Source organism: Corvus hawaiiensis, chromosome 6, assembly GCF_020740725.1.
Source record: "Corvus hawaiiensis isolate bCorHaw1 chromosome 6, bCorHaw1.pri.cur, whole genome shotgun sequence".
Classification (NCBI taxonomy): domain Eukaryota; kingdom Metazoa; phylum Chordata; class Aves; order Passeriformes; family Corvidae; genus Corvus; species Corvus hawaiiensis.
The window spans coordinates 52,876,691-52,900,395 of record NC_063218.1 but is presented as its reverse complement, the minus strand read 5'-3'; the positions used below and the strand labels follow the sequence as shown (position 1 = coordinate 52,900,395).

Here is a 23,705-nt window from a genome sequence, read left to right as displayed (position 1 = left end):
TACACAGCAGAGGAGAAATTAACTGAGATCTGCCATATGTCTAAGCACATGTGCATCAAAGGATGCTTCAAAAGTCTGTGTGATGCTGATATGTTCTGTCTCTCTCTCACTTATGTCTTACTAATGGACCAGATCCTGGATGAGGTTGAAAGGAGAAGGGGAATATCTGCTGCCCTGGTTTATCCATTTATGAGAAGTCTGATGGAATCTCCTTTTCCTGCACCTGGAAAGACAATCAAAGTCAAGACCTTCCTGCCTGGAGCTGGAAATGAGGTAAAAAGCAACTGCAAACATTAAAAGTTAAAGCCCTTTACCACTCCATTATCAAAACAGCAAAAGAAAAACAGGAGGAAGCAAACAGATCCTACAGGGAGGTGGGGTGGCACACCTTCAAAATGAGCAGAGCAGGAGCTGCACCACTGTGGATATGCTAATGCTAGTTCCCATTGATGATTATAAGCCAATTTATGGTTATGTATTTATTATTTCATGTTTACTAAGTTGTGTGTAAGAAAAACAGCCAACACAAATGTCTCTGTGTGTCTGGCCTACTGCAGTTCAGAGACTGCAGCATTGCTGGGCTTTATCACAGTGATAAGAGGCAAGTGTGAATTTCCCATGCTGTCTGTACCTGAACGCTTCAGCAGCTGCTTGTTATTTCAAACTTCATTACTGCTGGTCCTGGCATTGGTAGGAGTGACCAGCAGCATTTAAATGGCTCTCTTTGGCCATAAATACCTTTAAACTGGCCCTCAAAGAAAAGCATGTCATGTAAAACTTTCATGTGTGTGCTCACATATAATAGATGTCATTTCTTTTTACTCCTGACTCAAGTAGCTAGAAGCCTAGCTTTAGACAACATATGCCTTACTGGAAAATGGCAGTATTGATTAAAAGGCTTTTGCAACTTGGGGCTGGCCAACCATGTCAAATTCTGCTCCACTCAGATGGGCAAAGGATATAGAAGGGATACATCCCTGAAGATAGGAATAGAATTTGTCCCAGTTAGTGAAAGCAGGAAAAAACCGCTCCCCTTTAGGGTTGTTTTACATTCCTTAGGGTTAGTTTTACAGTGCTTTTGTTATTTTTGCATTGAATCATATTTTCTCTAAATGTAATGCCACTGACTTCAATGGAGTGGGCCTGTAATGTATGGAGTAAGCTGGTATGAAATGTAAAATGTTCTTTGTATAAGTGACCTGCAAGGCATTTTAAAGTCACCTGCATTTTCTTCTGGAGAAACAGCGTCTGAAAGGGTGATTGGCATAACAGGGGAAAGATCTGACAATGCTTTTTCTGTGTGAATGTATCTGGGAGCCACGGATCTGCAACTTCTCTATCCTCTGCTCAAGCTTCTGAACTCTCCCAGAGAAAAACATTGAGATAATTCCAACAAACAAACAACTCTCTTCTGGCTGAGCTTTGCTCTCTGTTGTGCTAGTACAAACTCGTTATTTAAATGGAATGCACTGGCTTAATTAGGAACAGAATCTTGTCCTTCCATTGTGGCTCCTCTTGCCTAAACAAAGATGATGATTAATTGGGAAGCAGACAGTATATTTCTTTGTGATGAGCAGACTGAGGCAGCAGAAAACATTCCTGGTATTTGTAAAAGCTGCCGTAACTTGCATTGCATCCTACCCTGCAGCAAGATTTTCATGTTGGAAGGTTTGCAGTAGAATCAGCTCCTCATGATTTGGCACATACACTTGATTTGAGCTTGCAATCTCAGTGCAAAGGAATGGAAGTGGGCACCTTTGCTGATTGTGAGGAAGAGTTAGGCAGCATTTCCAAGGAGCCATTCCTAGTACAGTCCCTCCACAATTTGTTTCTTACTGCTCTTTGGGGCAACAGCTGAGTGATGGGTGTCTATACATCATAATGTTCCTGTGTTTCAGGCCTAAAAAAATCAAATCTATGCACAGATACTGTTCTAAGAGTGGCTTTCTTTTTACAGTTGCGTGTTACTGATCACAAACAATATCACAACTAAAGTGATATGAACTTACTTTGTTTACAGTATCCTGTGATCTTGAGCATATCCTTAAAAACAGTATTTGTGAGGGATTTTGTAAGGGCTACTCCAGTTAAACTGGATCCAGTACACTTGTGAAATGTGGTGTCATGTGCATGAAAGCATAAGAGTAGTCTAAAGCAATAAAGTGACGGTGATTTTTGGACATATGGAAAGAAGAAGATGCATACATGTTCCTGTTAATATATATTCAGAGATTTCAACACAGCTTCAAGTTGGCCAGCTTTTTCCCTTTCCCTTCTGTTTCCTCAAATTCCTCAATAGTCCATCATTTGCTGTCTTGTGCTTCGTATTTTCTTCCTTCTGTTACTTTCTTCTTCACGTTATTTTTCCCTCTTCTTTTTTCTGTCCTCTGCCTTCAAGTTCCACATCTGAACATGTGAATTGCAGAGTAAAAGGAAGATATAATAAAGGAATCAAGGAAAAAGGCATTTGAGAAAAGGAAGGAGAGGGCCTGAGGTCATGGATGAAGTATGAAAATTAGACTGTAAAGGGATGTCACAACTCACCATCTAAGACCTTGTCCTGACTCCCCAGTTAAGTATATAAAAATATATATACGTACGTATCTTTATATGAAAAGAGAAAGGTTTTGAACACTATCTAGTGAATTACACATCACAGAGGAGTGGAAATGAAGTACATTTGGTTTAAAGTCTTCCTGGCCTTTTAGTTGAGTCCCAGGCTCCTCTCTAGATGTTAATATGAATTGTTAGCCAAGCTTAGAACCCAATTTACCTTGTCTTTATGGCTATTTTATCCCTGTAAGCTTCCAGCTCCAGTGTTTGATTGTTACTTGCTTCATACTCTTGACTCAGGCAAGCTTTGCATCTCTGACAGAATGTTTGGAAGGGAGAATTATGCTTCCCTTGGAGATGACAGCAGACAGTGCACACAGCTGTATTCTGGGAAGAATGGCATGACAGGAATTGTGCAATACACCGTTTTTCTGGAGCGCTGTGCCTGCAGCCTCGGTTTGCACGGGGGGCTGGGGTTCAGTCAGTGTCCCCTCGCCAGGCAAGCACGGGACAGTGCTGGAGGGCCGGGCTGGCTCCCGGGCCGCTGGCACTGCCGGCCTTGCCCAGCGCTGCTGACTGCTGTGTGTTGGGTGTGTCCAGGTCATTGAGCTGCGGAGGCCCATGGACTCCCGCCTGGAACACGTGGACTTTGAGTGCCTGTTCAAGTGCCTCAGCGTGCGGCAGATCATCCGCATCTTTGCCTCCCTCCTGCTGGAGCGCCGCGTCATCTTCGTAGCAGACAAGCTCAGGTAAGTGCTGCAGGCACCTCAGGCACACACACAAGACAGTGCTATCTCTGGGTACAAAGGGCTTTATGAAACATACAGAATGGTTTTCAGATGTAAGGATCCTCTCACTGGAGGATTTAAATGTCTTTTTACATCCATGGATGTTCTGTCTTACTTTCCCATCTGTAAAATAGCAATACCAGTTCTCACCTGCTTCAGTGTCAGCAAATGTTTGCACAGCATTTTGAAGCAATGTAGTCCCAGCAAGGTTTCTTTTCAGGTTTCGGACACGGAGTACTCATAAAGAGTAGCAGAAGTTGTCACTGAGGTGCTTCACCTTGTGCTCATGCAGTGCTGAGAGCTCCCCTGGTTTTGCTCCATGCAGTACAGAGAGTTTATGTTGGTGCTGTCTTTCAGTTCCTGCCCTACCAAACCCATCCAGTGGGAGTGTTAAACTGCTATCACAGTCCTTCCCAACTATTTGGGATATTTTTCCTGGTGCTCACGTGACCTGAAAACATTTCCTTTTGGAAGCTCCATCTTGGGCTCCTTGCTACAACACTTCAACACACCTTTTGCTTCCCTGCCTTTTGATTGCAATCTCTCCTTTTGGTTCCTCTGAAGCATGAACTCACCCCAGGGTGTAAGGACTGAGAGCGACAGGCCACAACTTCACATGGCCTTTCCCAAGGAAATGTGTAAGCTGCACCCCTGCCCCATAGCAAAGAAACATCCTATTTTTTAGATGCTTGTGTAATCCATACAGAAGAGTGTGGGCAATGTAAAGAAGACGTCCTTTGCTGTGGCATGATAAAGAATAAAAAATGGCAAATAAAAATAATGCCTGTAATTTATTAGACTCAGGAACATCCAGCATCTTTTAAAAGGACACCAGAGACTGTATGGGAAGTTAAAAACACAGATGGATCTACCCAAACAAACTCTGTTAAACACTTTATCAGTCCCGACCTCCTCTGAATGACCGCCAGAAATAATAGCTGCACTTAGTGGCCGCCAGTGTATATAATAGCAAAAATACTTCGCATAGTAAAAGCTTTACAACCTTTAGGGGAGAATTTCTTAAAGCTGTAGACCCTTCTCAGGTTATAAAGTTACTTCCTTAGCAGTCTTTTTTGTGTCTAGAACAACAGGAACATTTTATTTCATCCCTTTTCTTGTCAGTAACCCTTGGTTTGAATGACCATTTGGGATGACTTAATTTCACATAAACCCATGATGAGAATTGTGTAACTAGTCCAGGGTTTCTGCAGTACTTTAGTAGATACATGAATCACACCACGAATATTGGGGCAAGTAGCTTTAGAAAATACTGTTGGTGCATTCCTTCTGACTTTTCCTACAGCATGTTTACTTACCTCATTCTGTTTCTGTTTTACCATTCTTTCAGCACCCACAAGTCTGACTGTAATTCAGATTGACACAGGTCTGCATTCCTTCCAATGGCACAGTGATCTGAGTGGGAACTCACAGAAATGGTGCAGCGAAAGTGAGGGCCCTGCTGTGCTGCTGCCAACTGCTGCTCTGCTCTGGAGCTCCCAGTTGTTCCTCTGTAGTGTTCTGTGAACCATAGGCACTGTCCTGCAGGGATGGCTTGCTGTGGGAGAGATCCTCAGCCATGAGGGAGAAGACAGACAGCAGCCATTCCCTGGAGCATTTCCCTGGGACAGCTGGCCTAGCCAATGTCATATAATGCTCGGGGCACTGTGCAGAGAAAATCAACATTTAAACCTACTTTGACAGGCTCGAGGTAGCTTGGCATGGAAAACAGCTGTGTTGCTGATACTGAGGGCTTGTGGTAACCCAGGACTTCATCAGGCAGCCAGGGTTTTACACACATTGCAGCCCTGGCTTGAAGTTCAGGCTTGCCTGTGCAATTACCTTTCTCTTGATAGCTGCCTAGTCCCACAGGCCTTGGAGCAGGGAATAAGAGAGTTCTGCTTACAGGCAGTGTGCTGCTCACCCTTTTGGCACACAGAAAGAGGGCACCAGGACCAACAGGAACCAGAAATGATAAAGATCCCTCTTGGTAAACACATACCCAAACATTGTGCTCTCCTGCAGAAACTGTTACCCAGTGAGCTGTTGATTCAGTGTGAGAGGGGGCCCTGGGATAGGGGCCATTACACATGAGAAAAGAGAGGATTCAGATGGATCTGAGAGGCTTGGGTGGTTTTGTGGTTGCTCCTGTAAGAAGGGACAGAACCTTTCTTACAAAATGGCTTGGATTCATATGCTTTTCTATATCCACATATACCCTTTATTGTATCTATATACTTTGTTTCATTTGATAAGAGGATTACAAAATCTGGTGTGGTAGATAAGGTTCTGGATTCAGACTTCTGAACCCTCTGACCTGCTGAATGTCACATGCTGGAAACATAAGCACCTCTTTCTTATCTTTTGTCTGGTCTGTCTGGGGTCCCAAACACTCTGGGGTGGAGGCTGCTTCTTGCTGTGTGTGCAGCAGCTCTGCTTTATTCAGTGTGGTCCCTCTCAGCATGGGGATCTAGGAGGTACTATAAACCAGAAGCTAATAATGAGTCCTTTGACAAAGGCCTGGAGAAAGTGACAGTGGATTTAAATTCAATACTTACTGAGATTTTCGTGGTTTAAATAGGGATGAAGTCTAAAATGAAACACTCTGGCTTTGAGCTAGTAACTGTCTTCTTGGAACCTTTGCCTTGTCTGACATGAGTTTTGTTTATGGGCATCCTGGCTGAAACTGGAGTTTACCAGTAATGTGGAAAAAAAAAAGTGAAATATCTTACAGGTCCACTCTGTGCCCAAAGAATGAGAGCAGGAAATTAAAATGATTTTACAAGGGTTTGATTTCTGTATGTACCCAAAAACTAGCTTAGAAATAAATGGTGTTGAGGTTTAGGCTTCAAACAGTAAGATGCATTGGGCTTTTGTGGCTGCCTGTTTAGTGGGTCTCCCAGCAATAAATGATTTCACACATTATACAGGTTTGGGAAAGTCATGCCTAGTGGAGTGAGATTCATTCAATAAGTTGTTATTTATGGTTCTTATAGTACCCAGAATGTGCCAAAATTTAAAGTCCTTGGTCTTTGCAGGAAGAAGTTGTTGTTTGTCAACACAGAGAGTGATGCTCCCAAGTAGTGAGGAAACAACAGTGAAGTTCTGAATGACAGCACTGTGAGGTTGCCCTGGTTAGATATGTGCAGTCAGGTTTGGGTATTTTTCCCTCCAATAAGTTGATTATGTATTTTTTCTGCTTGAAATTGGGTGAATAAATCCCTGCAGCTATTTGCTCATCTTCAAAAATGAATGTGAATCTGCCAGCGACCTTTCAGAATTTTGGTCTCCGTGAACAGTCATGAAGACAACAAAGAAACAAAAATAACGATAAAGAAACTTGGAATAATAATAATAATAATAATAATACCACAACTCTCAAAGAGGTAACTCAAGGCTCCAATTCCTTAAAAATCTGCTGAAAGCACAGCTGAGGTGGTATATCCCAATCCCACTTCTAATCCCTGTCCCACTGGGACCCCCTGTTTATGTTCCCAACATTCTGCCTGGTCACCCCAACTCTGGAGCAGTCCCATGCCTGCCAGCTGCACAGGAGGAGCTGCTCTAGTGCCATCCTCTGAGGTTTGAAAAGCAGCAGATGCAAAACCAGTGGGTCCTGGGGCTCAGGAACATTGACCTTGCTGCAGGCACAAAGGTAGCAACAGAAAATAAATAGAAAGCAAACATTGGAAGAAAAATACTTCTCTGCTTGTTCTAGTTTTATGCTGGGGAAACAAATTTGTGGATGTGTTTGCTGAGGAGGTGATGTATCCGTGTATGTGAGAACAGTCTCTTTGCCTTTTCCCCGGAATGTTTGGAGAGGGGGAAAGGAAGGCCCTGGACATAGCAATGTCCTTTTGTTATAACCCCATTTTTTATAAATAAAAACCACTCTTGCTGTATCCACTATATTGTGAAGGACTTTGAGGATATTTTGCTTACATTTCATATATGGGTCCAGTCCAATGCCAGCCACAGTCAGTGGGAATGTTTGGATGAGGCTTGTTTTTTGCTGTGGATCCAAATCCTCCAGTATTCCTCTCAGTGGCCTTTCGAAAACTTTTGGGACTGTGCAAGGCTTCTGTAGAGCCCCTGCTCTTGTAAAAGACAAAACAACGTTTCATTGTTGTGAATTCTGGTTTTATATGAGATATTTCAGCTACTTCTCAGTGAAGCAGGAGCATGGGCCTCAGGGAAAAAAAACCCTAACCCTACCCCTCCTGACAGTATTTTGAACTGCAGGAGAAATCTGTCTTCCAGCAACTGTAGAAAGTCCAGGCGAATCCCAGACCTGACCAAAGGTTATGGGCTGGAGACAGAAACACTGACTAATAAAGGACAGAGCATAAATATGTAAATAGTGGGGAAGTCATCCCGCAGGCATGTCTCTGTTAACTGTGGAGCAAAAGGGGAGCAGAGTGTACTTGTATTCAAGGGCAAAGGCTTTCAGAACAAACAGCAGCGCTTCCCTATTCTCACGCACAGACACAGCTTAGGGCTGTCTGTGCTATGCCCAGGATGTTCAGGGAGTGGTGATGCTTCTCCTCATGTTTGAATCTGTTGTTTTGGGGCCATGCTAGAAACTGGCAGCAAGAGTTGTGAGGTAGCCTGGCCCCCATTTCTTGGTGCCTCCCTAAAAACATCCTTTAACCTAGCAGCCAAAATCATAGCAAGATCTTGTAGCTCAAGTTAAAATATTCAAATTTAAATAAGAGATAAGTGGCAGTGTTTCAGTAGTAAATCATTGCTCCTCGGTCCTGTAGCAAGGTCAAGTGGAAAAGCAAGAGTAGCTAAACTCTGGGGCATATTACTGAAGTGCAAGCTCATTCCCTATTTCCTTATTGTTCCCTTTTTATTAACAAAAGTAGGATTTAATTCTTACAAAAGAATCATGGCAATGACAGGTCTGAACAGCTTCACCAGCTGCCTGGGAATGCTCCTTTCCAGTAGCTGTCATCTTGTAACATTTGTAAAGTCCGCCAACCTGCAGTTTAAAAGGTAAAAACACGTGTATTAGTACAGACAGAAGTGTGCTTGGTAAACAGATGTGAGCTTTGGCCAGTAATAAAGATTTCTTTTACTCTCCCTGTCACAAAAACCTCCACAAAAAGAAGGGTGAGAGAAATTTGACAACAAATACATGCCAGAAGCCAACTTGTGAGGGAGAATTTACTGCTGCCAGTCTTTGACTGGCCTGTACCATTTCTGAGCACAGGTTACAGGGTCTTGATAGTTTTTAAATTATCAACTGTGAATTGAAGAAGATGTTTGGAGATGCAAACTACTGAACCTGTGGAATGTGTAATAGCTCACAGATCTTCTGTCTAAACCTGGAAGAAGTATGGATAGCTGACATTTCATCTGGTGTATTTTTATCCAAAGAACTTGAAGTGCTTTCTTAATACTGGCAGGATGGTTGTGCTTGTCTGGTCTGATATGCTGAAGATAAGCTCGAGAATTTCTTTCACTAATTTCTGCAGTGGAAGGAATGAGCCCTTCTATAATTATCCAGTGTGCAATCATGCCTAGTAGACAGAATTTATTCTAGAGCAAAAACATCCATTTCTTATGTACGTAACCAGAGAGCTTCTGTTTCCTCCAGTGAGAGCCAGAGCAGCCCCTGTTGAGGGGGGCTAGCAGAGCTGTCTCCCAAGATTCTTGAGAGAAATTTTGCAGTTTACTCCCTCTTCTCAAGGTACTTACATTATGTACCACTTGGATTACTTTCTCCAGCACTTAGATTGTGTGATGGCTGATGCCAACAGAGCATGGGCAGTAAGAAAATGTGTGTCAGGCAAAAGAGACAGCCCAAGAAACAAAATGAACATTTGAAGTCTCTGGCTTGTTTAATATTCCACAGTCCCAGAGAAAACAACCTAATAGTGACATTTTTAATGTGCAGTAAACTCCAGTGGCATTTTTAGTATGCCATGTCCCAAGAAGGGTAGAGCTTGTGTAATTTTCCTTTTCTTCCTTCCCTCCTCCCCTATTTTCCAGTGGTATTTATTTATGTCACTCCAGGCTTTGGCCAGTGCTCTACAGTGAGAAAACATAATTTTTCCACTTACAATTTGTGCAAAAAAATTCTGTGTCTTCCCCATGAAAGGAAATGGGATAAGAAGACGACCATGTTGCTTGGTAATTCCTTTCTGGATTGCTTATTGGCACATGGCGGTAAATTGCAACATCTACCCAACCTGACTTCTTGCTCCTTGCAAGAGGATTTAGATTCCCTCTTTTCAGCTTTTAAATGAGAAGGATTAGGGATTGTTCCTCTCCTCGTTTGGTTACAACCTAGAAAAATACTTCATCCTGCTTTACAACTGTCCTCCTGTTAACAGTGGAGAGGTGGCCTGGGAATCTGAAACTCCCAGTGTGAGGAAGGACTGGTGGGAGCAAAGGTCCCAGTGTGGAAGGAACAAGGAGTTAACACTCCTCTGGTGCACCTGGATTATGGATTCGTGCTAACAAACTGACCTGCAGGAAAGGGATTGGGCAACTCTGTGGATACAAAGGATAACTTTACACTTGGAAATGCTAGATTTGTTTTTTCTTGCAACCACCTGACAAAGCTTGGGCAGGTAGCTGATGTGTCAAAGCAATGACTTCTTCCCCCAAATCCTATTTTCTTGAAAAGGCAAGTCCTTATTCTGTGGGGCACTTTGCATGTCTTTCTCCAGGGGCCTTCATGTGCCTTGCTTACACACAAGTATTACATGAGCAAAAAATACTGTCTTTGTTAACACCACATTCCCCTTTAATCAACTGTTCTCTGCTTTCTTTTAAATTAAGTACTTCAAAGCTACTCTCTGAGAGAGAGAGCTCTCCTGACAGTGTGTTCTCTGCTCTGCAGCTCTCAGCTCCATGGCATGCAGCCTGGATCTTTGCATGAGCCAGGATTGTGCTTTGCAGGTTATCTGTGGGACCTCACACTGTCTGTCGCCCAGTGTTCCCGAAAGGTGGGGGCTCGGTTCTGAAAATGCAGCTCTTACTGAAGTAAAATGTGGCAACTTGTGGTAACTTTTGGAAATTTTTGCAAAATTTGGACGAAAACCAAAAAGAATAGACAGAATGAACCTGCACTTCTTGTTTGATAATATCTCATAATGAGTTGTTTAATTATCAAACTTGAAAATCTGAATTACTTTATGTGACTGAAAAATCCATTGGCTTTAAAATAGGCACCTCTGAGGGCACATCATCGTTCATGGTGTCCATCTCTGTATAGCTGTGCGAGCGTGTTCAGTTAGTGTCAGTGATGGATCCATGCTGGGAGGGTAAAGCAGCACAAACCACGAGAGGATGTTACACACTTAAGCTGAAGGGGATGTGACCAGAGAAGAGTTTACCAATGAAGATGTTGCCCACTTAGTTTTCTGTCAAGTATGGGAAGGAGGGACCACAAAAGGGACACAGATGATGACACAAAATGTTGGGCAAGTCTGCTCCATGAACTGTGCTCATTGACACTGCAGCAAGGTAAACCATGGCTCTGTGAACCAAAGTCAGGGAAAACAATTCCAGAAACAGGGTTGTAACCTTTGGTTCATCATAAAAAAATCTCCTAGCAGGAATCATCAGTAGCACAAAGGAATTGCTGCCTGTGTTGTCCATAACTCACCTTCAGTAGTCACTGGAGCACGTCCCAAAAGTAAGTGCGTTACTGGTGCCCTGCTGATGAGGAACTGCAGCACTGCTTTTGCCAGACAGGTGAAGACATACTGGGATTCCTTTATGACAGTTTTACAAGCTTGGCTGTTCTCATGCTGCCCTGTAGAACGCAACAGATAAAACCTGAAGTGTGACTTACTTCTTGTGAAAGAAGATTTGGGTTTGGGCTGAGCTCATTTTCATGGGGCAAAACTGCCATTTGAGTGGTGTGAGGGTTAAGCAGCTACAGGCTTTGAGTTGTAAGCACAGTTAAAAGATTTTGCAAAGGACAATAACTGATAATTGGGCTGATGTGATGTGGAAAATATGCATTTCCTTCTCAGTCTAAGTGCCCCCCCTGTCCCTGCCAGTGTTATCACTTGTTTGCATTCCATGAGATATCACAAAGGTCACTTGCAGCAAATGTGTCAGCACTCAAATTAGGGGAGCCACTGTGGTTGGACTCTGCCCTTCACCCCTGGCAAAAGCAAAGTTTGGTTTTCACTTCTGCATCAGGCTGCTGCTCGCCAGGAGGGGAAGAGCCTGGCTCAGGAGGAGTAGATGGACCTGGAGGCTGAGGGCACAGGGTGCAATGGCAGTGCTGCTGGACTGGCAGAGCAATCACTCACCCAGGGAAGAGTTCACTTGTTGAGTAATGTTCTTGCTTTGTCAAGCTCCTGCGCAGAGTGAGGGATTCTCACCTGCTTCTGGACCGAGTTGTTACCTCACTGCTGGTAATACACGTGAATATATGTCAAGGCTGGGTAAGAGATGTTTCAGCCCATAACACACAGGGCAGATCTGTTGTTTGTGCTGTAGGGAGCTCTTTACCCGGTGCCAGAGATTGACTGTAGCAATATTTGTTGCAGTGTGTATGATGATTAAGTCGTGAAATGTTTGGAACTGGCTGCTGAATTTGAGACAGCCCAAATGGACCTGGCTCACCACGATCCTCATGTGAATTGCACGTGTTCCCATCCATCATCACATTTACACTGGAGAACTCCTTATTTGATTCAAACACTAGGAGCAGAGCCTTCCATTGGCAGGTCTCCTGTGACATCAAAAGTAACCTAAAATATGCACATACAGATTTGTCTGTGTTTCCTGAAAAGAAGGAGATCAGGTATTGATCAGAGATACAATATTAACTGCATGCTTCAGACCAGCTACTAAAGACCTCAGGTTGTGGCTCTTAGTTCACCTCTTAAGTGTTTGCTGTATAAAATAAATCACAATGCAAAATATTACTCTGGCTTTTACAGCCTAAACTCATGCAATTTTCCATGTAATATGAACCCACTCTTTTAAACATCTCATTGATTATTCTAGAGAAGTCAGATTTATTAACAGGAAATTCAGCAACTTCAGAACTCTCTTTTGACTCACATATGCAACCACTCCATCCTAAAATTCCTGCAGACACCCAGATTTTCACAGATTCACCTGAAGGTCAGGTGAGGAGAAGAGCTTGGCAGCAGCAGGGGAGTCCTCCTCCCTGTGTACCCCTACACAGTGTTGGAGCCTTTACAGAGGGATTCTGCCACAGGGAATTCTCACTCCAGGATGTTAAAATCTAATTATTTGACTTTAAAAATAAATTATATTCTAAAAATTAAAAAGAATTTAAATACTAATAATACACTAAAATGAAACTACAATATTTATTAGCTTCAAAAATTACAGTCTCTGGTTCCAACCACCGTAGAAGGGCTTGAAGGAATCTCTGTAGTTTGCCCAACCCCTGAAGGGCTTCTAGAAAAGTAAAAAATTATTCAAATTTCCAAAGCTTCAACATGCCTTGCTGATGAGAGGCTGCCTTTGCAGCAGCCTCTCCCACAGCAGTCAGGGAGCTTGTGGTTCAGAAGGTGCTATCATGTCTTGAGGGCTGGTTTGATTAAAACAGAAGTGGGAAAATAAAGGTCTTTGAGGCTTCATTTCGGCAAAGTATTTCAGCACAATGAAAGTAAATTGAGCCTGAAACTTGTGCTGAAATACTGTGTTGAATCAAAGCCTAAACCATGTCCCCTCATGCTTTAATTGGTGAGGCGAGGCATGAACTGATTGTAACTTCTGCTGCTCTGTAATCATTGGAAAGAATTATTTTATTAGTGCCCAGATAGTTTACTGGATTAGAATTAATTTGGGTCAAACAGTAGTATGTTAAGGCCAAATTCTGGTGTTTGTTTTGGTCATAATCTTCTGCTTCTCCCATACAGGTAAATGTATTTGTTGTGGAGGAAACTTTGCAGTTTGAGAATTATTCCTGATAAAACTGGTTTTGCATCTGTCTGCTTAGCAGCAGTGGCTGAAGTGTAGAGCACTGGTTATATTTGATTTCCATCGTGCCACAAGTGGGCTTTGAGCTTCTGTCACCTTCAGCTGTGCTGGTGTGTGACCTTCCCTCCTGCAGCTGCAGCCCCTCAGCATCTCTGGTACTGACAGAGGAGGGGCAATTGGCATCACACAGCCTCACGTCCTTCCATCTACCTATAGCAACAGCGAGGAACAAGCTTCATCTAATTTGGCTGTGTGTGTGTGACAGAGCTTTAACCATGTTCATATTAAGTGGTTTTCCCTGGTCCTTGCATTGTTCAGCCCAGCCAGTCACTGTCTTGTCCCTTAATTTTTACATCCTGGCCCTTTGCCCTCCGTTTCCTTTTCACCTGCTCATCAGGCTCCTTTTGTCTCCCTCTCCTCCCAGTTCTGCCTCACAGATCTTAATTTTACCTCCTTGCATTTAATTCAGCCTCTTCCCTGCCTTCCTTTTCTTTTCTTCTCTTCCCTTCCCTCAGGTTCCCTGCAGGAAGAAGATGATCTCTTTCTCCCAGAGGAGACTTCATTTCTCAGTACAGCCCAGGGCTACAAAGGGAGGTTCTGCTTAGTGCTAACAATTTATTCTGAAGAAATTAGCAGCTAAATAAGTCTCTTTTTAGTATGCACAAAAAATATTATTTTAAGATGGCTTCTAACATAGCCAAATCAGAGTGAGTTTACACATCACTGGTAGGAGTCCTTGGCACACAGGGCACTCCCTCCTGCCAGCCTTCAAGTCCTTGCCAAAGGATGCCACCCTTTCACAAAAAAGTGCAGCAAAGATGTTTAATATAACAAAATAACATATAATTTCATTTGGTTTTGGAAACGAACTGATCTGATGTCATGCAAGGGGGAATTGGAACAGTTGATCTCCTGAGGTACCTTCCTACCTGAATTACTTTGCTTCTATATAACTTTGCTTTAAATTGGAAAACAAAATGGTTATCCAGAGGCAGACACACAAGCTCAAAAACATCAGTGAAAACAAGTTAAATTTTGAATCCAGATCATGTGAAAATAGTGCCTTACAAATGCAAGCAATCCTACAAATAGGGAGGTATCGCAGAGCCATCAGGAATTGCAGGCCTTATGGGGTAGTTCTTTTTGTTCAAAAAGCTGCAAACCCATGAAATTTCTTTGATTTGATTCAAAAGACACGATTTGAAGATTTTTTTTCCCTTTTAAGTGTCCTAGAAGTGGTAAACAGAGAAACAGCAATAATTTTGTATGGGAAGAAACACCGTCATGTCTGATAGTTTTATACAGGCTGGAAAACTGGAGACATCCTGCACCATTATAGCAAATGAACTCTCGAATTCTTATTTTATTTCTCTCTGCCCTTTTTGGTGAGTAGTTGGTGGTATCTGGGTTAACGAAAAATGTGTTCTCAGGAATGAAGGACAAACCATTGATGTGGGGGCTCAGGGGGTCTCAGGAGAAGAGCACTTGGGGATCAGAGGAGTCCTGGAGCTGAGCGCTCACACTGCAGAGCAGGAAGAAAGCAGCAACATGGTCCCGTTGTCAGCCAGCTCTTCCGACAGGCCAGGCATCCTCAAGGGCTTGCTTCAAAAGCTGGCCTGCAGGAATGCTGCAGGAGCTCCTTACAGACAGCTGGAGTTGGGAGACTGTCACTTCTGATACTGAGAAGTTTTCATTTATATCTTGTCCCTGATGCTATGACTTAGTCTTACCCACCTGATTTATAATGCTGCTCTTATTTATTCTTATGCACCCAGAGAAACCTTTATTTTTTCAGAGCCTTAGAGTGCACTGTATCTGGCACAGCACAGTTCTGCTCCGAATTACTGCCAGTACAGTAACAGCAGTGCTGCCTGCACTCCATCTCCACCCAAAGTGCACCAGTCTGCCACGGTTTTTACTTCCATTTCTCTTTACTTTGATGCTTTTCAAGTTTTCTGCTTTGTCCTTTCCACCTCTGCAGCCTGTATGTGTTGGAGTGGAGATGGGCTGAGTCCTTGGCCTGTAGCCTTTCCACAGAGTCCTTTATTCTGCAAACTTCTCTGATTATTTTATCTTGTAGAGTTGTCACAGACCTCTGTCTCTGTCAGACCCTGGAGTTAATCCAGGATCAGGAGAGGCATGGGAGGGTGTAGGAGGGAAGTGTCAGGGATCTAGTTTTGCTACGCAGTTCATCAGCAGCCCAAGGGTAGGAGCTGCCCCAGAAAAGCAGGGCCATAGCCTGTGGTGAGGGTGTGTAACACCCGTGTGAGTCAAGGGGTTACCCCTGAGGAGGACAGAGCCTCCAGACTCCAGCCTCAAGTGGGAGGAAGCTCTCCTGAGCAGACAAGGGATGTGTGTCAGCGAGGTAACTCAGTCTCAAAGTGGTTGTGGCTGGAGCATGAATGTGTCAACAAGGCAGATGAAAGACTTCTGCAAACATGGACAAAGCAACATCATTTAATCAGCAGCAAGAAATGAGGAACATAAAAAGGTTGTGGAAAAGTAAACAGTGGAAACACTTTTTTGTGAATTTACATTTTTGGCTACGTTTCTTAATGTGAGGAAGCAAGGAGCCCAGATTTGGAGAGTTGGTCCCAGTCCAGGGCATGGTCCAGAGCACTGGCACAGCACAGAGCTGGCACCAGCCCAGGGTGAAAGAGCTGCTGTGTGGCTTGGCCCTGCATGTAAGGGGTGGCCTCCCTCCTCTCCTGGCTGAGGAAGCTTGTCTGTCCCTCAGGAGAACGGGAGGAAGGGAAGGGATATTTTTGGCTTCTCCTTCAATGGAAATGCCAAAATGACTGGGGAGGCGCATGTGAATAGTAAGGTGGGATCAGGAAACCACATCACAAGTGGTTGTCTGTGCTAGAGGCTTAATCCTGGATTTGGGAGATTCTCAGTGTGTGAGGCTCCCTTGGGTCTGTGAGAAATTCTAGGTGTAGAGGGGGAAGTGGGAAGGAATATGACTGTTGGCTATTGTTACAAAGAAAAGAGAGTTACCAAGGGTATTTGTGGAATATTTCCATTGGGAGTAGAAGGTGTAACGGCATATGACTTCAGCAGTTTGAGAGAGTAGGGGACTTGCAGCGTGCAACAAACCACAGTCCTTGAAACAAGCACAGCCAGCACCAACATCCCAGTGAGGGCAGTGTCCATTCCCTGTCCAACAGCGTGTCCTTCTCAGAGTGTGCTAATTGTGCTGTGATAAGATACAGATACAGCCTAAGCTTGTAGTTACTTGCTGGTTGGCCAAACTAGACATTGCTACCAGACATCCTCCCTATCTAAAGGACAAAAAGGTTCTTGTTAAGTCACAGTCATTTGCTTTTTGACATAGACTTAAACCGTCTAAGCAGTCTCCAAAATTCAGCAGAGTCACAGCTATGTCTGAAATTCTGGTGCCTCAGCTCTTAGTCTGAGCTTGTGTCTCCCCAGCCAGCAACACAACAAGGAAAAGGTTCTGTGTGCTATCATGAGAAAATGATTTGGGAAACAAAATAGCCCAGAGGAACGTAAATCAACTTTGAGTGGGAAAGAAGCAATGTCGTATTTTGCCTGTAACATGATAAAGGATCTCTTGAAGAGAAATTTGTCATTAAGAAATGTCTCAATATACTTGTATAATCTTGTATTATTACCTTCACGGGGAGAAGATCAAACACTGAAGGTTTTTTTAATCTAGTGCATAAAAGGCATAGAGAGAACCAAAACCTTGGCAAATTCCAAATAATTTTTTTACAAGATGACAACCATGGAAATAAAGAAGTGTTTTCCAGTAGAACAACAGCTAGAACATTATGCAGCATTCCTTTAAAACTGCACAGACCAAATGGAAAAGCCCACTCTCCAAACCAGCTCTCTGGAACTGCCCTAGAGTATTAAAAGTGAAAATATTTTGAAAATCTAACTTGGACTATTCTGTTGCTTTACTTTGTGTGCTTCACACACCTTAAAGAAAATAAACCATCTGACCTTACTGCTTAATTCTCATAAACAAGAACAGTTGGATAATGTGTGGGTTGCACATTTTGAAAGGAGAAACTGGAGCAGACTTGGTTTCCCAGGGTAGGCCCTTCTTTTTTACTTTATTAAATATGCTTCTCATTGATAATATCCCTTTAAAAGGATCTGAACTGTATTTTAGAGATTTAGGCTGGGGGTTCCCTTACACCCATCATCTCTGAATTTTACCTTACAAAATGTGAAATTTCACTGAAGTGAAAGGTGTGTATCCATTCTAAATATGAATCTTTCCAGCTAGGGCAGAGACACAGGCACTTTGTCCTTTGTGGGAGCAGTGCCCAGGACAGATGGCAGCAGGAGGTTCTGGGGGCTGAAAGCTTGGAGGGAATGTTTGATGGGGATGAGATGTCCCACAGGGAAAGATTTTTCTGAGGCTGAATTTGAAAAGCTGTGTGCAGAGTCCTAAAATTCAGAGGCCGAAATGCTGACAGGGTGGTGGCGTGACTCCCGTGGGGTGCTGCTGCAGGACAGCCCCATCATGGCTGCTCCCTGTGCTCTGCTCTGCCCCAGCCAGCTCCCGGGAAAGCGCAGGAAGAGATTCCAGTGTCCTGGGCCAGAGCCTGAAGCCTCCCCTAGCGTGGGAATACCACGCACAAGAGGATGCAGGGGCTGATTTACGTCACAGCACTGCATGTAAAACAACATGTTACAAAAGGGCATTTTATAGAAAGGAAAAAAATACTCACTGAAGAGCAGAAGAATGTTTGCTTTCCTGCTTTTAGCTTAACATGGCTCTTTCTTTAGTTGCTCAGCTAAGATGACCGAATTTGTAGTAGGTGAAAATGCCAGGGAGTCATTGAAGTGATCTTGAGAAAGTGCTGGCAGTCTGTACCATCCACAGCTCTTCCAAAACACACCGCTGTGCTTTTTGTGGGAGATGCTTGAGACCAAAATATGCCACAATGGCAGCACCATTTCCTGTTATATATAAAAATATAAATTAGAGAAATGCATCATTTTACAAGAACCTTGCGTCAGGCAACGTATGTTATAAACCCATGCTGGGATTGTCAGATCTTAAAGGAAGTGTCATTAAAACCAAACCACAGATTATTTGCAGTAAAAGACAAGTATTTGTTCTTCCCCAACTTTTTCTCTCTTTGTCCTCTAACTCTCACATTTCTCATTCAGCAAACTTTGAAGGTTAATCACTGGAAGGAACAGACAGGTGAAACCTTTCCTCTGGCCTTGGAATAATCCACAACTAAAGTAAAAATGCTCATGAAGGTTATTCTGGTGGAGGTCTGATGCCACCTAAAGTCTCCACCAAGTCTTGCAGTAGAAGAAATGAGCATCTCTCCCCGGCATTTTAAAGCAGTAACAGCTCTGCAGTTATTATTTATAGTTCTTTGTGGCTACATTAAGCACAGCAGAAGTTTGCAGTGTGAGAAAATTAGTTCAATCATACTGGATCAAAATTTCTGTCACCTCAGCCAGCAAGAGGCAGATGTTGTATCTATGATATGGGGAACCTGTCTTTATTTCCCTGATGCTAAAACTCGCTTGGTAATGATGTTCTTTAATTTTTAACATTTGGAAACCATGTGACTGCAAAAGAGAATCAGATTCAGTAGATGGAAGGACAACATATGCATGACATTTTCCATGATAATATCAAGCCTTAAATTTAGGAGATACCAATTTTAGAGTACTCTGCTGGGCAGGATCAATACCTTTATCACTGAAGTTGGTTAATAAGCCCTTTAAAAAGTATTATAATAAAAATATGCTGTTGTCAAAAATACACAATCTTTGAAAATCGTGTTGCTTTTACCAGCTTTCCTTTGGAATAAGTATTGATTACTTTGGAATAAGTATTGATTGTTTTTATTTCTGATTTGGTATTTCTTGAGGATTTTAATTTCAATTTTATTTTACTTTTCATTTTCCTTTGTTCCTGCATTAGCGCTTGACTTAAGAACAATACTATTATGCATTTTTACTACTGATGTGGTCATAACAGGCAAGATATGAAGTTGCTTTTGGATTTTAAGCATTGTTCAAAGTGGCTGCTTTTGAGTGCTTTTGGGAAGATTGAATCTTGACTTCTAAATCCAGTCATCTCCTGACTACTACAAAGCAAATGGATTTGGGGTGTTTACCTTTAGTTTGAAGTCTCCTGTGAACTACCACACTGCACAGTACAGAGAGGGTATGGACTGGAAGGGGACTAAGGCTGTCTGAAGTCAGAAGTGACAGAGATGAGCACTCGTATTTCAACAGGCAGAGTTTCTCAGCAGGTGGAAGGTGTTCTGAACCGAGAAGAGCCTTTGCTAACCTGGTTGTTCCTCTCTCCCCAGCACCCTGTCGAGCTGCTCCCACGCCGTAGTGGCCCTGCTGTACCCGTTCTCCTGGCAGCACACCTTCATTCCTGTCCTGCCCTCATCCATGATTGACATCGTGTGCTGCCCTACCCCCTTCCTGGTGGGACTGCTCTCCAGCTCTCTGCCCAAACTCAAGGACCTGCCCGTAGAAGAGGTAGGAGCTGCCACCACAATTGTTTGCTTGGAGTAAAGCTGGCCTCTCCCAAGAGAGGGCTGCCATTGGCACATAAATCCTCACGTTTAATTTTTAACCTGCCTTTTTGTTTCTTCTCTGCCTGCTTCTCATGGGCAACTGCCTCTTGGCAAAACTGCAGCAGTAGCTTTACTCTTCTCTTTTATTCTGCCCCTCTTCCATATTTGGCACCTTGACAGAGACAGGTGAATATTTACGTGGTCACAAGTAAGGGTGTAAATATGCTGATTTGTTCTGGAACAAGAGGAAGCCATCTGCTATGACACCTCTGAATCCTAATGGAAGCTGTGCATGAAGCCATAGCCCACCCAGGAAACAAAACCTTTAACAATTTTAACTTCTAAGACTTTGTTGATACTGTATTGGAAATCAAATGAGAGTTGTACTTCATCAGCTCTTCTGGTAAAATACCACAAAAATATTCACAGGCACAGTCTTCTCTCTTGCTCCTATTAGTTTCCTGTCATTTTTCTAAGGAATTTTCTTGTGCTTGCTTCCAAGGCCCTGTGTGCCTCTGGCCCATGTAAATATCTAATCCATTTTCCTTCCACTTTCTTAACATTGCTCTTCCACATCTCTCCAGCTCCATCTCTCAGCTTTGCTGCTTTGTTATTTTCAGAAGCCCTTCGGAAGCCCTGCTGCTTCCAGTGACACTGTTTTCTTTAAACCCCTCTGACACATTTTTGAAGTGCATGTTAACAAAAATTATTAGCAATAACTTGAGTAGATTTAAGAAAAAAACCCTTTTAGCTTTTTTTTTATATTAGTCTAGTATGAGATCTGTTGTATCTATGTTAAATTAGATTTTTAGCTCTAAAGAATACCTTCATGTTGTTTCATAAAGCACACAACCTCTTGTTTCACAGTAGGAATTTGATTCATGTTGAGGCTTGTTCAGCAGATGATCTTTTGCTATTAAAAAGCAATGAACAAATGAATGTTTTCTGTATCTTCAGGTATATTTCACTGCAGTGTTTTCTTTTCTTTAGGCTTTGATGGTTAACTTGGGATCTGATCGATTCATCAGACAGGTAAAGTACAGCTCAGAATGCTGCTGTGCAGTCTAGCAAGCTGTTTACTCCTACAGTATGATTGGGTTTCTTTGATCAGAGAGATTTGGCAGGACTTGTGTGTGCAAAGGGAAAGCGATTAGGGAGAAAAAAAGGTTCTCATTTTCTGTTCCACCTGCAAATAAGAACTTCTCAGGTATGCAGAAGGGATTGAGGCTGTGATTGTAAGAAGGAATCAAGAACTGTATTCACAGTGGAAAGAAAACATCCAAAGATAATAACATCACCTTAGCAAGAAAACTCACACTGTTGGAAGTGAAAAGGACAAAAATTGCAAAGAAAATTCCTGATTGAGAGCACAAAAGTGGAGAACAGTTTAATGTGGTAGGAAAAGCAGGAGCCTTGTAAGTAGGGAGATGAGAGATCACCATCTCCTGACAGTCACGTGGCACTAAATAATTTCAAGAACATCCATCTGCAGGTTGGATGAAGAAAATTTTGTGTACAATTCCCTGGATGTGGCTGATGAGCAATGGCTGCTGAGCTAAGGCTTCCGTGTCTACTTGGCTTCTGCTGAAGAAGCATTAAATAAGATGGAGAGACCAACAGGGGCAAGACTCAGAAAACAAGATAAACTGCAAAATAGTAGAAACAACTGTCAAGGACGAAAGGAGCTGTCTAAAACCAGCTACAGCAGCTGTGTGTACACCTAGCAAGGCTTCACTTGATGTGTATTTAGTTAAACACAACTATTTGGACTCTTTGTCATGTAAAGAGCTGATTCCACATTCTGTGTTTACCTGTTCTTTGGATTATCATTCCTGACTTTAATCTTATTAAGAATGACAAGAAATTTTGTTTAGGAGTATTTGTTAGTTGCACATAGATCTTCATTATTTTATTTATGTAGCTGTGACAGTAGCAGATACAAATATTTTTCATCTGAATTTTAAACCTTCTGGAAGTATTTGCTGTAGTCCCTGCAGAGATTAATTTGGCTTAAGGGTTTTCTTTTTTCCTCTATCAGATGGATGATGAAGACACACTATTACCTAGAAAATTGCAAGCTGCTCTGGAGCAGGCTCTAGAGAGAAAGAATGAACTAATAAATCAGGATTCAGATAGTGATTCAGATGACGGTAAGTTCATTTGGAAACAGGGACTTGTGTAAACAAATGTAGGTACAACTGTGACTTTCCATGCAGGAGAAAGAAAAATGGGACTTGACATCTCAAATACCTGGTGACATCAAAGGTTGTCTCTGAGCACACAGGGAATGAGACTGATGGCATCAACCCACAGTAATACCTCACCCATGACTTATTTTCATTTCTTTGTAAATGACATGGACTCCTGTGGGTCCCTCTGAACCTTTGCTCAAACAGAGCTTTGCAGTTAACTTGGCCCTAACTCAATCCAGCTAATTCTCCAAGCTTAGGGGTGTGTCTGAGTTTGGAGTTGGTCTTGGCACTCATATTTTCAGGGGAGAGAAGCAGGTTCCACCAGGAAAGAGTTTTAGCGCAAGGCAGGTTGAGTTGGCTCTGAAGGTTCATATTTCTCTTCAGCAGTGATAAAAACAGCCCAGGGTGAATTGAGATGTCTGTGGTTAAAAGGTATGGAACAGGCCCCTATTTAGTCTTTGAAATTTATTTCTAGTCATATGTATTACATATATAAAACTGTTTTAACATCTCAGAGACTATGAAAACTCAAATTCTACAACAGACCCTTTTGGATCAGTTTTTGGTACAGGCTTATTATCCTCAGGGAAAAATATTTTAATACTGAGTCATTCAGAAGTTTCTGAAGAGAACTTGCTCAAGAGTGAAAATAGGAGGTATAATTTTGATGAAACACCCATCAAATGTTTAATTTTCTGAGCTGTTTCCTGAGGATTTGTAATTGTCGTTGACTCTTGGTCATGGAACACCAATTCTGCAGACTGGCACTCGTGGTTATGGCGCTGTCACCCTCTCCACGTGCATCCAGGTGTGCAGAGAGCCGCTGCAATTCCCCTCAGTTGTTAGCATGGCATCAGGGAACCGGGAAATGCTCAACCTGGCCCTGCGGGGATAATGCTGACAGCTCTGGTAGCAGCTGATTTTGGTGTCTTATTGCCGCCTTATTTTGCAGAATGTAACACCCTGAATGGATTAGTGTCTGAGGTTTTTATCCGATTCTTTGTGGAGACAGTTGGCCATTATTCCCTGTTCCTAACCCAGAATGAAAAAGGAGAGCGTGCCTTCCAAAGGGAGGCTTTCCGTAAATCTGTGGCCTCCAAGAGTATCCGCCGCTTCTTGGAAGTTTTCATGGAATCCCAAATGTTTGCTGGCTTCATCCAGGACAGAGAGCTGAGGAAATGCAGGGCAAAAGGTAAGGGTGGGTGTTTCCCCTGCGGTGCGGGTTTCGCTGTTCCGCTCCTGTCCCGCGGAGAGCGGCAGTGTCCGTCCCCGTGCGCTCGCCGGGAAAGCGGAAACGCATCCCTGAGGTCCTGCCCGCTCAGCCGGAAGGTGGCTGCGAGCGGAGGCTGCCGGAGGCACTGCCCGCGCCGGGGCCGGGAGTCGGGGCCGGGAGTCGGGGCCGGGAGTCGGGGCCGGGAGTCGGGGCCGTGCGCGGGGACCGCGGCATGCGGGATCAGCCGGACACGGCTCACCCCGGCGTCCTTGTCTCCCTCTGCCACAGGGCTCTTCGAGCAGAGGGTGGAACAGTATTTGGAAGAGCTCCCGGACACGGAACAAAGTGGAGTAAACAAGTTCCTGCGAGGCCTCGGTGAGGAAAACCTTTAGAAGTATTTCTGAAATGAGTTTTCATGGTGGTGGTGGGTTTTGATTTTTTTTTTTTTGTTGGGTTCTTTTGTTTTTGCTTTTTTTTTTAATGTAAAAAAGCCTTA

General features: G+C 43.2%; 1 protein-coding gene across 5 annotated transcripts in view; it reads left to right on the top strand.

Moving 5' to 3' along the window:
* DENND2B (DENN domain containing 2B) overlaps positions 1-23,705 on the top strand; it is a 155,246-nt gene that overhangs the window by 130,465 nt on the left and 1,076 nt on the right. For all 5 annotated transcript variants that reach the window (XM_048308377.1, XM_048308376.1, XM_048308379.1 and 2 more), the window contains 7 exons: positions 133-273; positions 3,154-3,302; positions 19,589-19,766; positions 20,795-20,836; positions 21,843-21,954; positions 22,949-23,188; positions 23,498-23,584. In XM_048308377.1, coding sequence (XP_048164334.1) covers positions 133-273; positions 3,154-3,302; positions 19,589-19,766; positions 20,795-20,836; positions 21,843-21,954; positions 22,949-23,188; positions 23,498-23,584 — 949 coding nt within the window. The remainder of the gene's footprint in view (positions 1-132; positions 274-3,153; positions 3,303-19,588; positions 19,767-20,794; positions 20,837-21,842; positions 21,955-22,948; positions 23,189-23,497; positions 23,585-23,705) is intronic.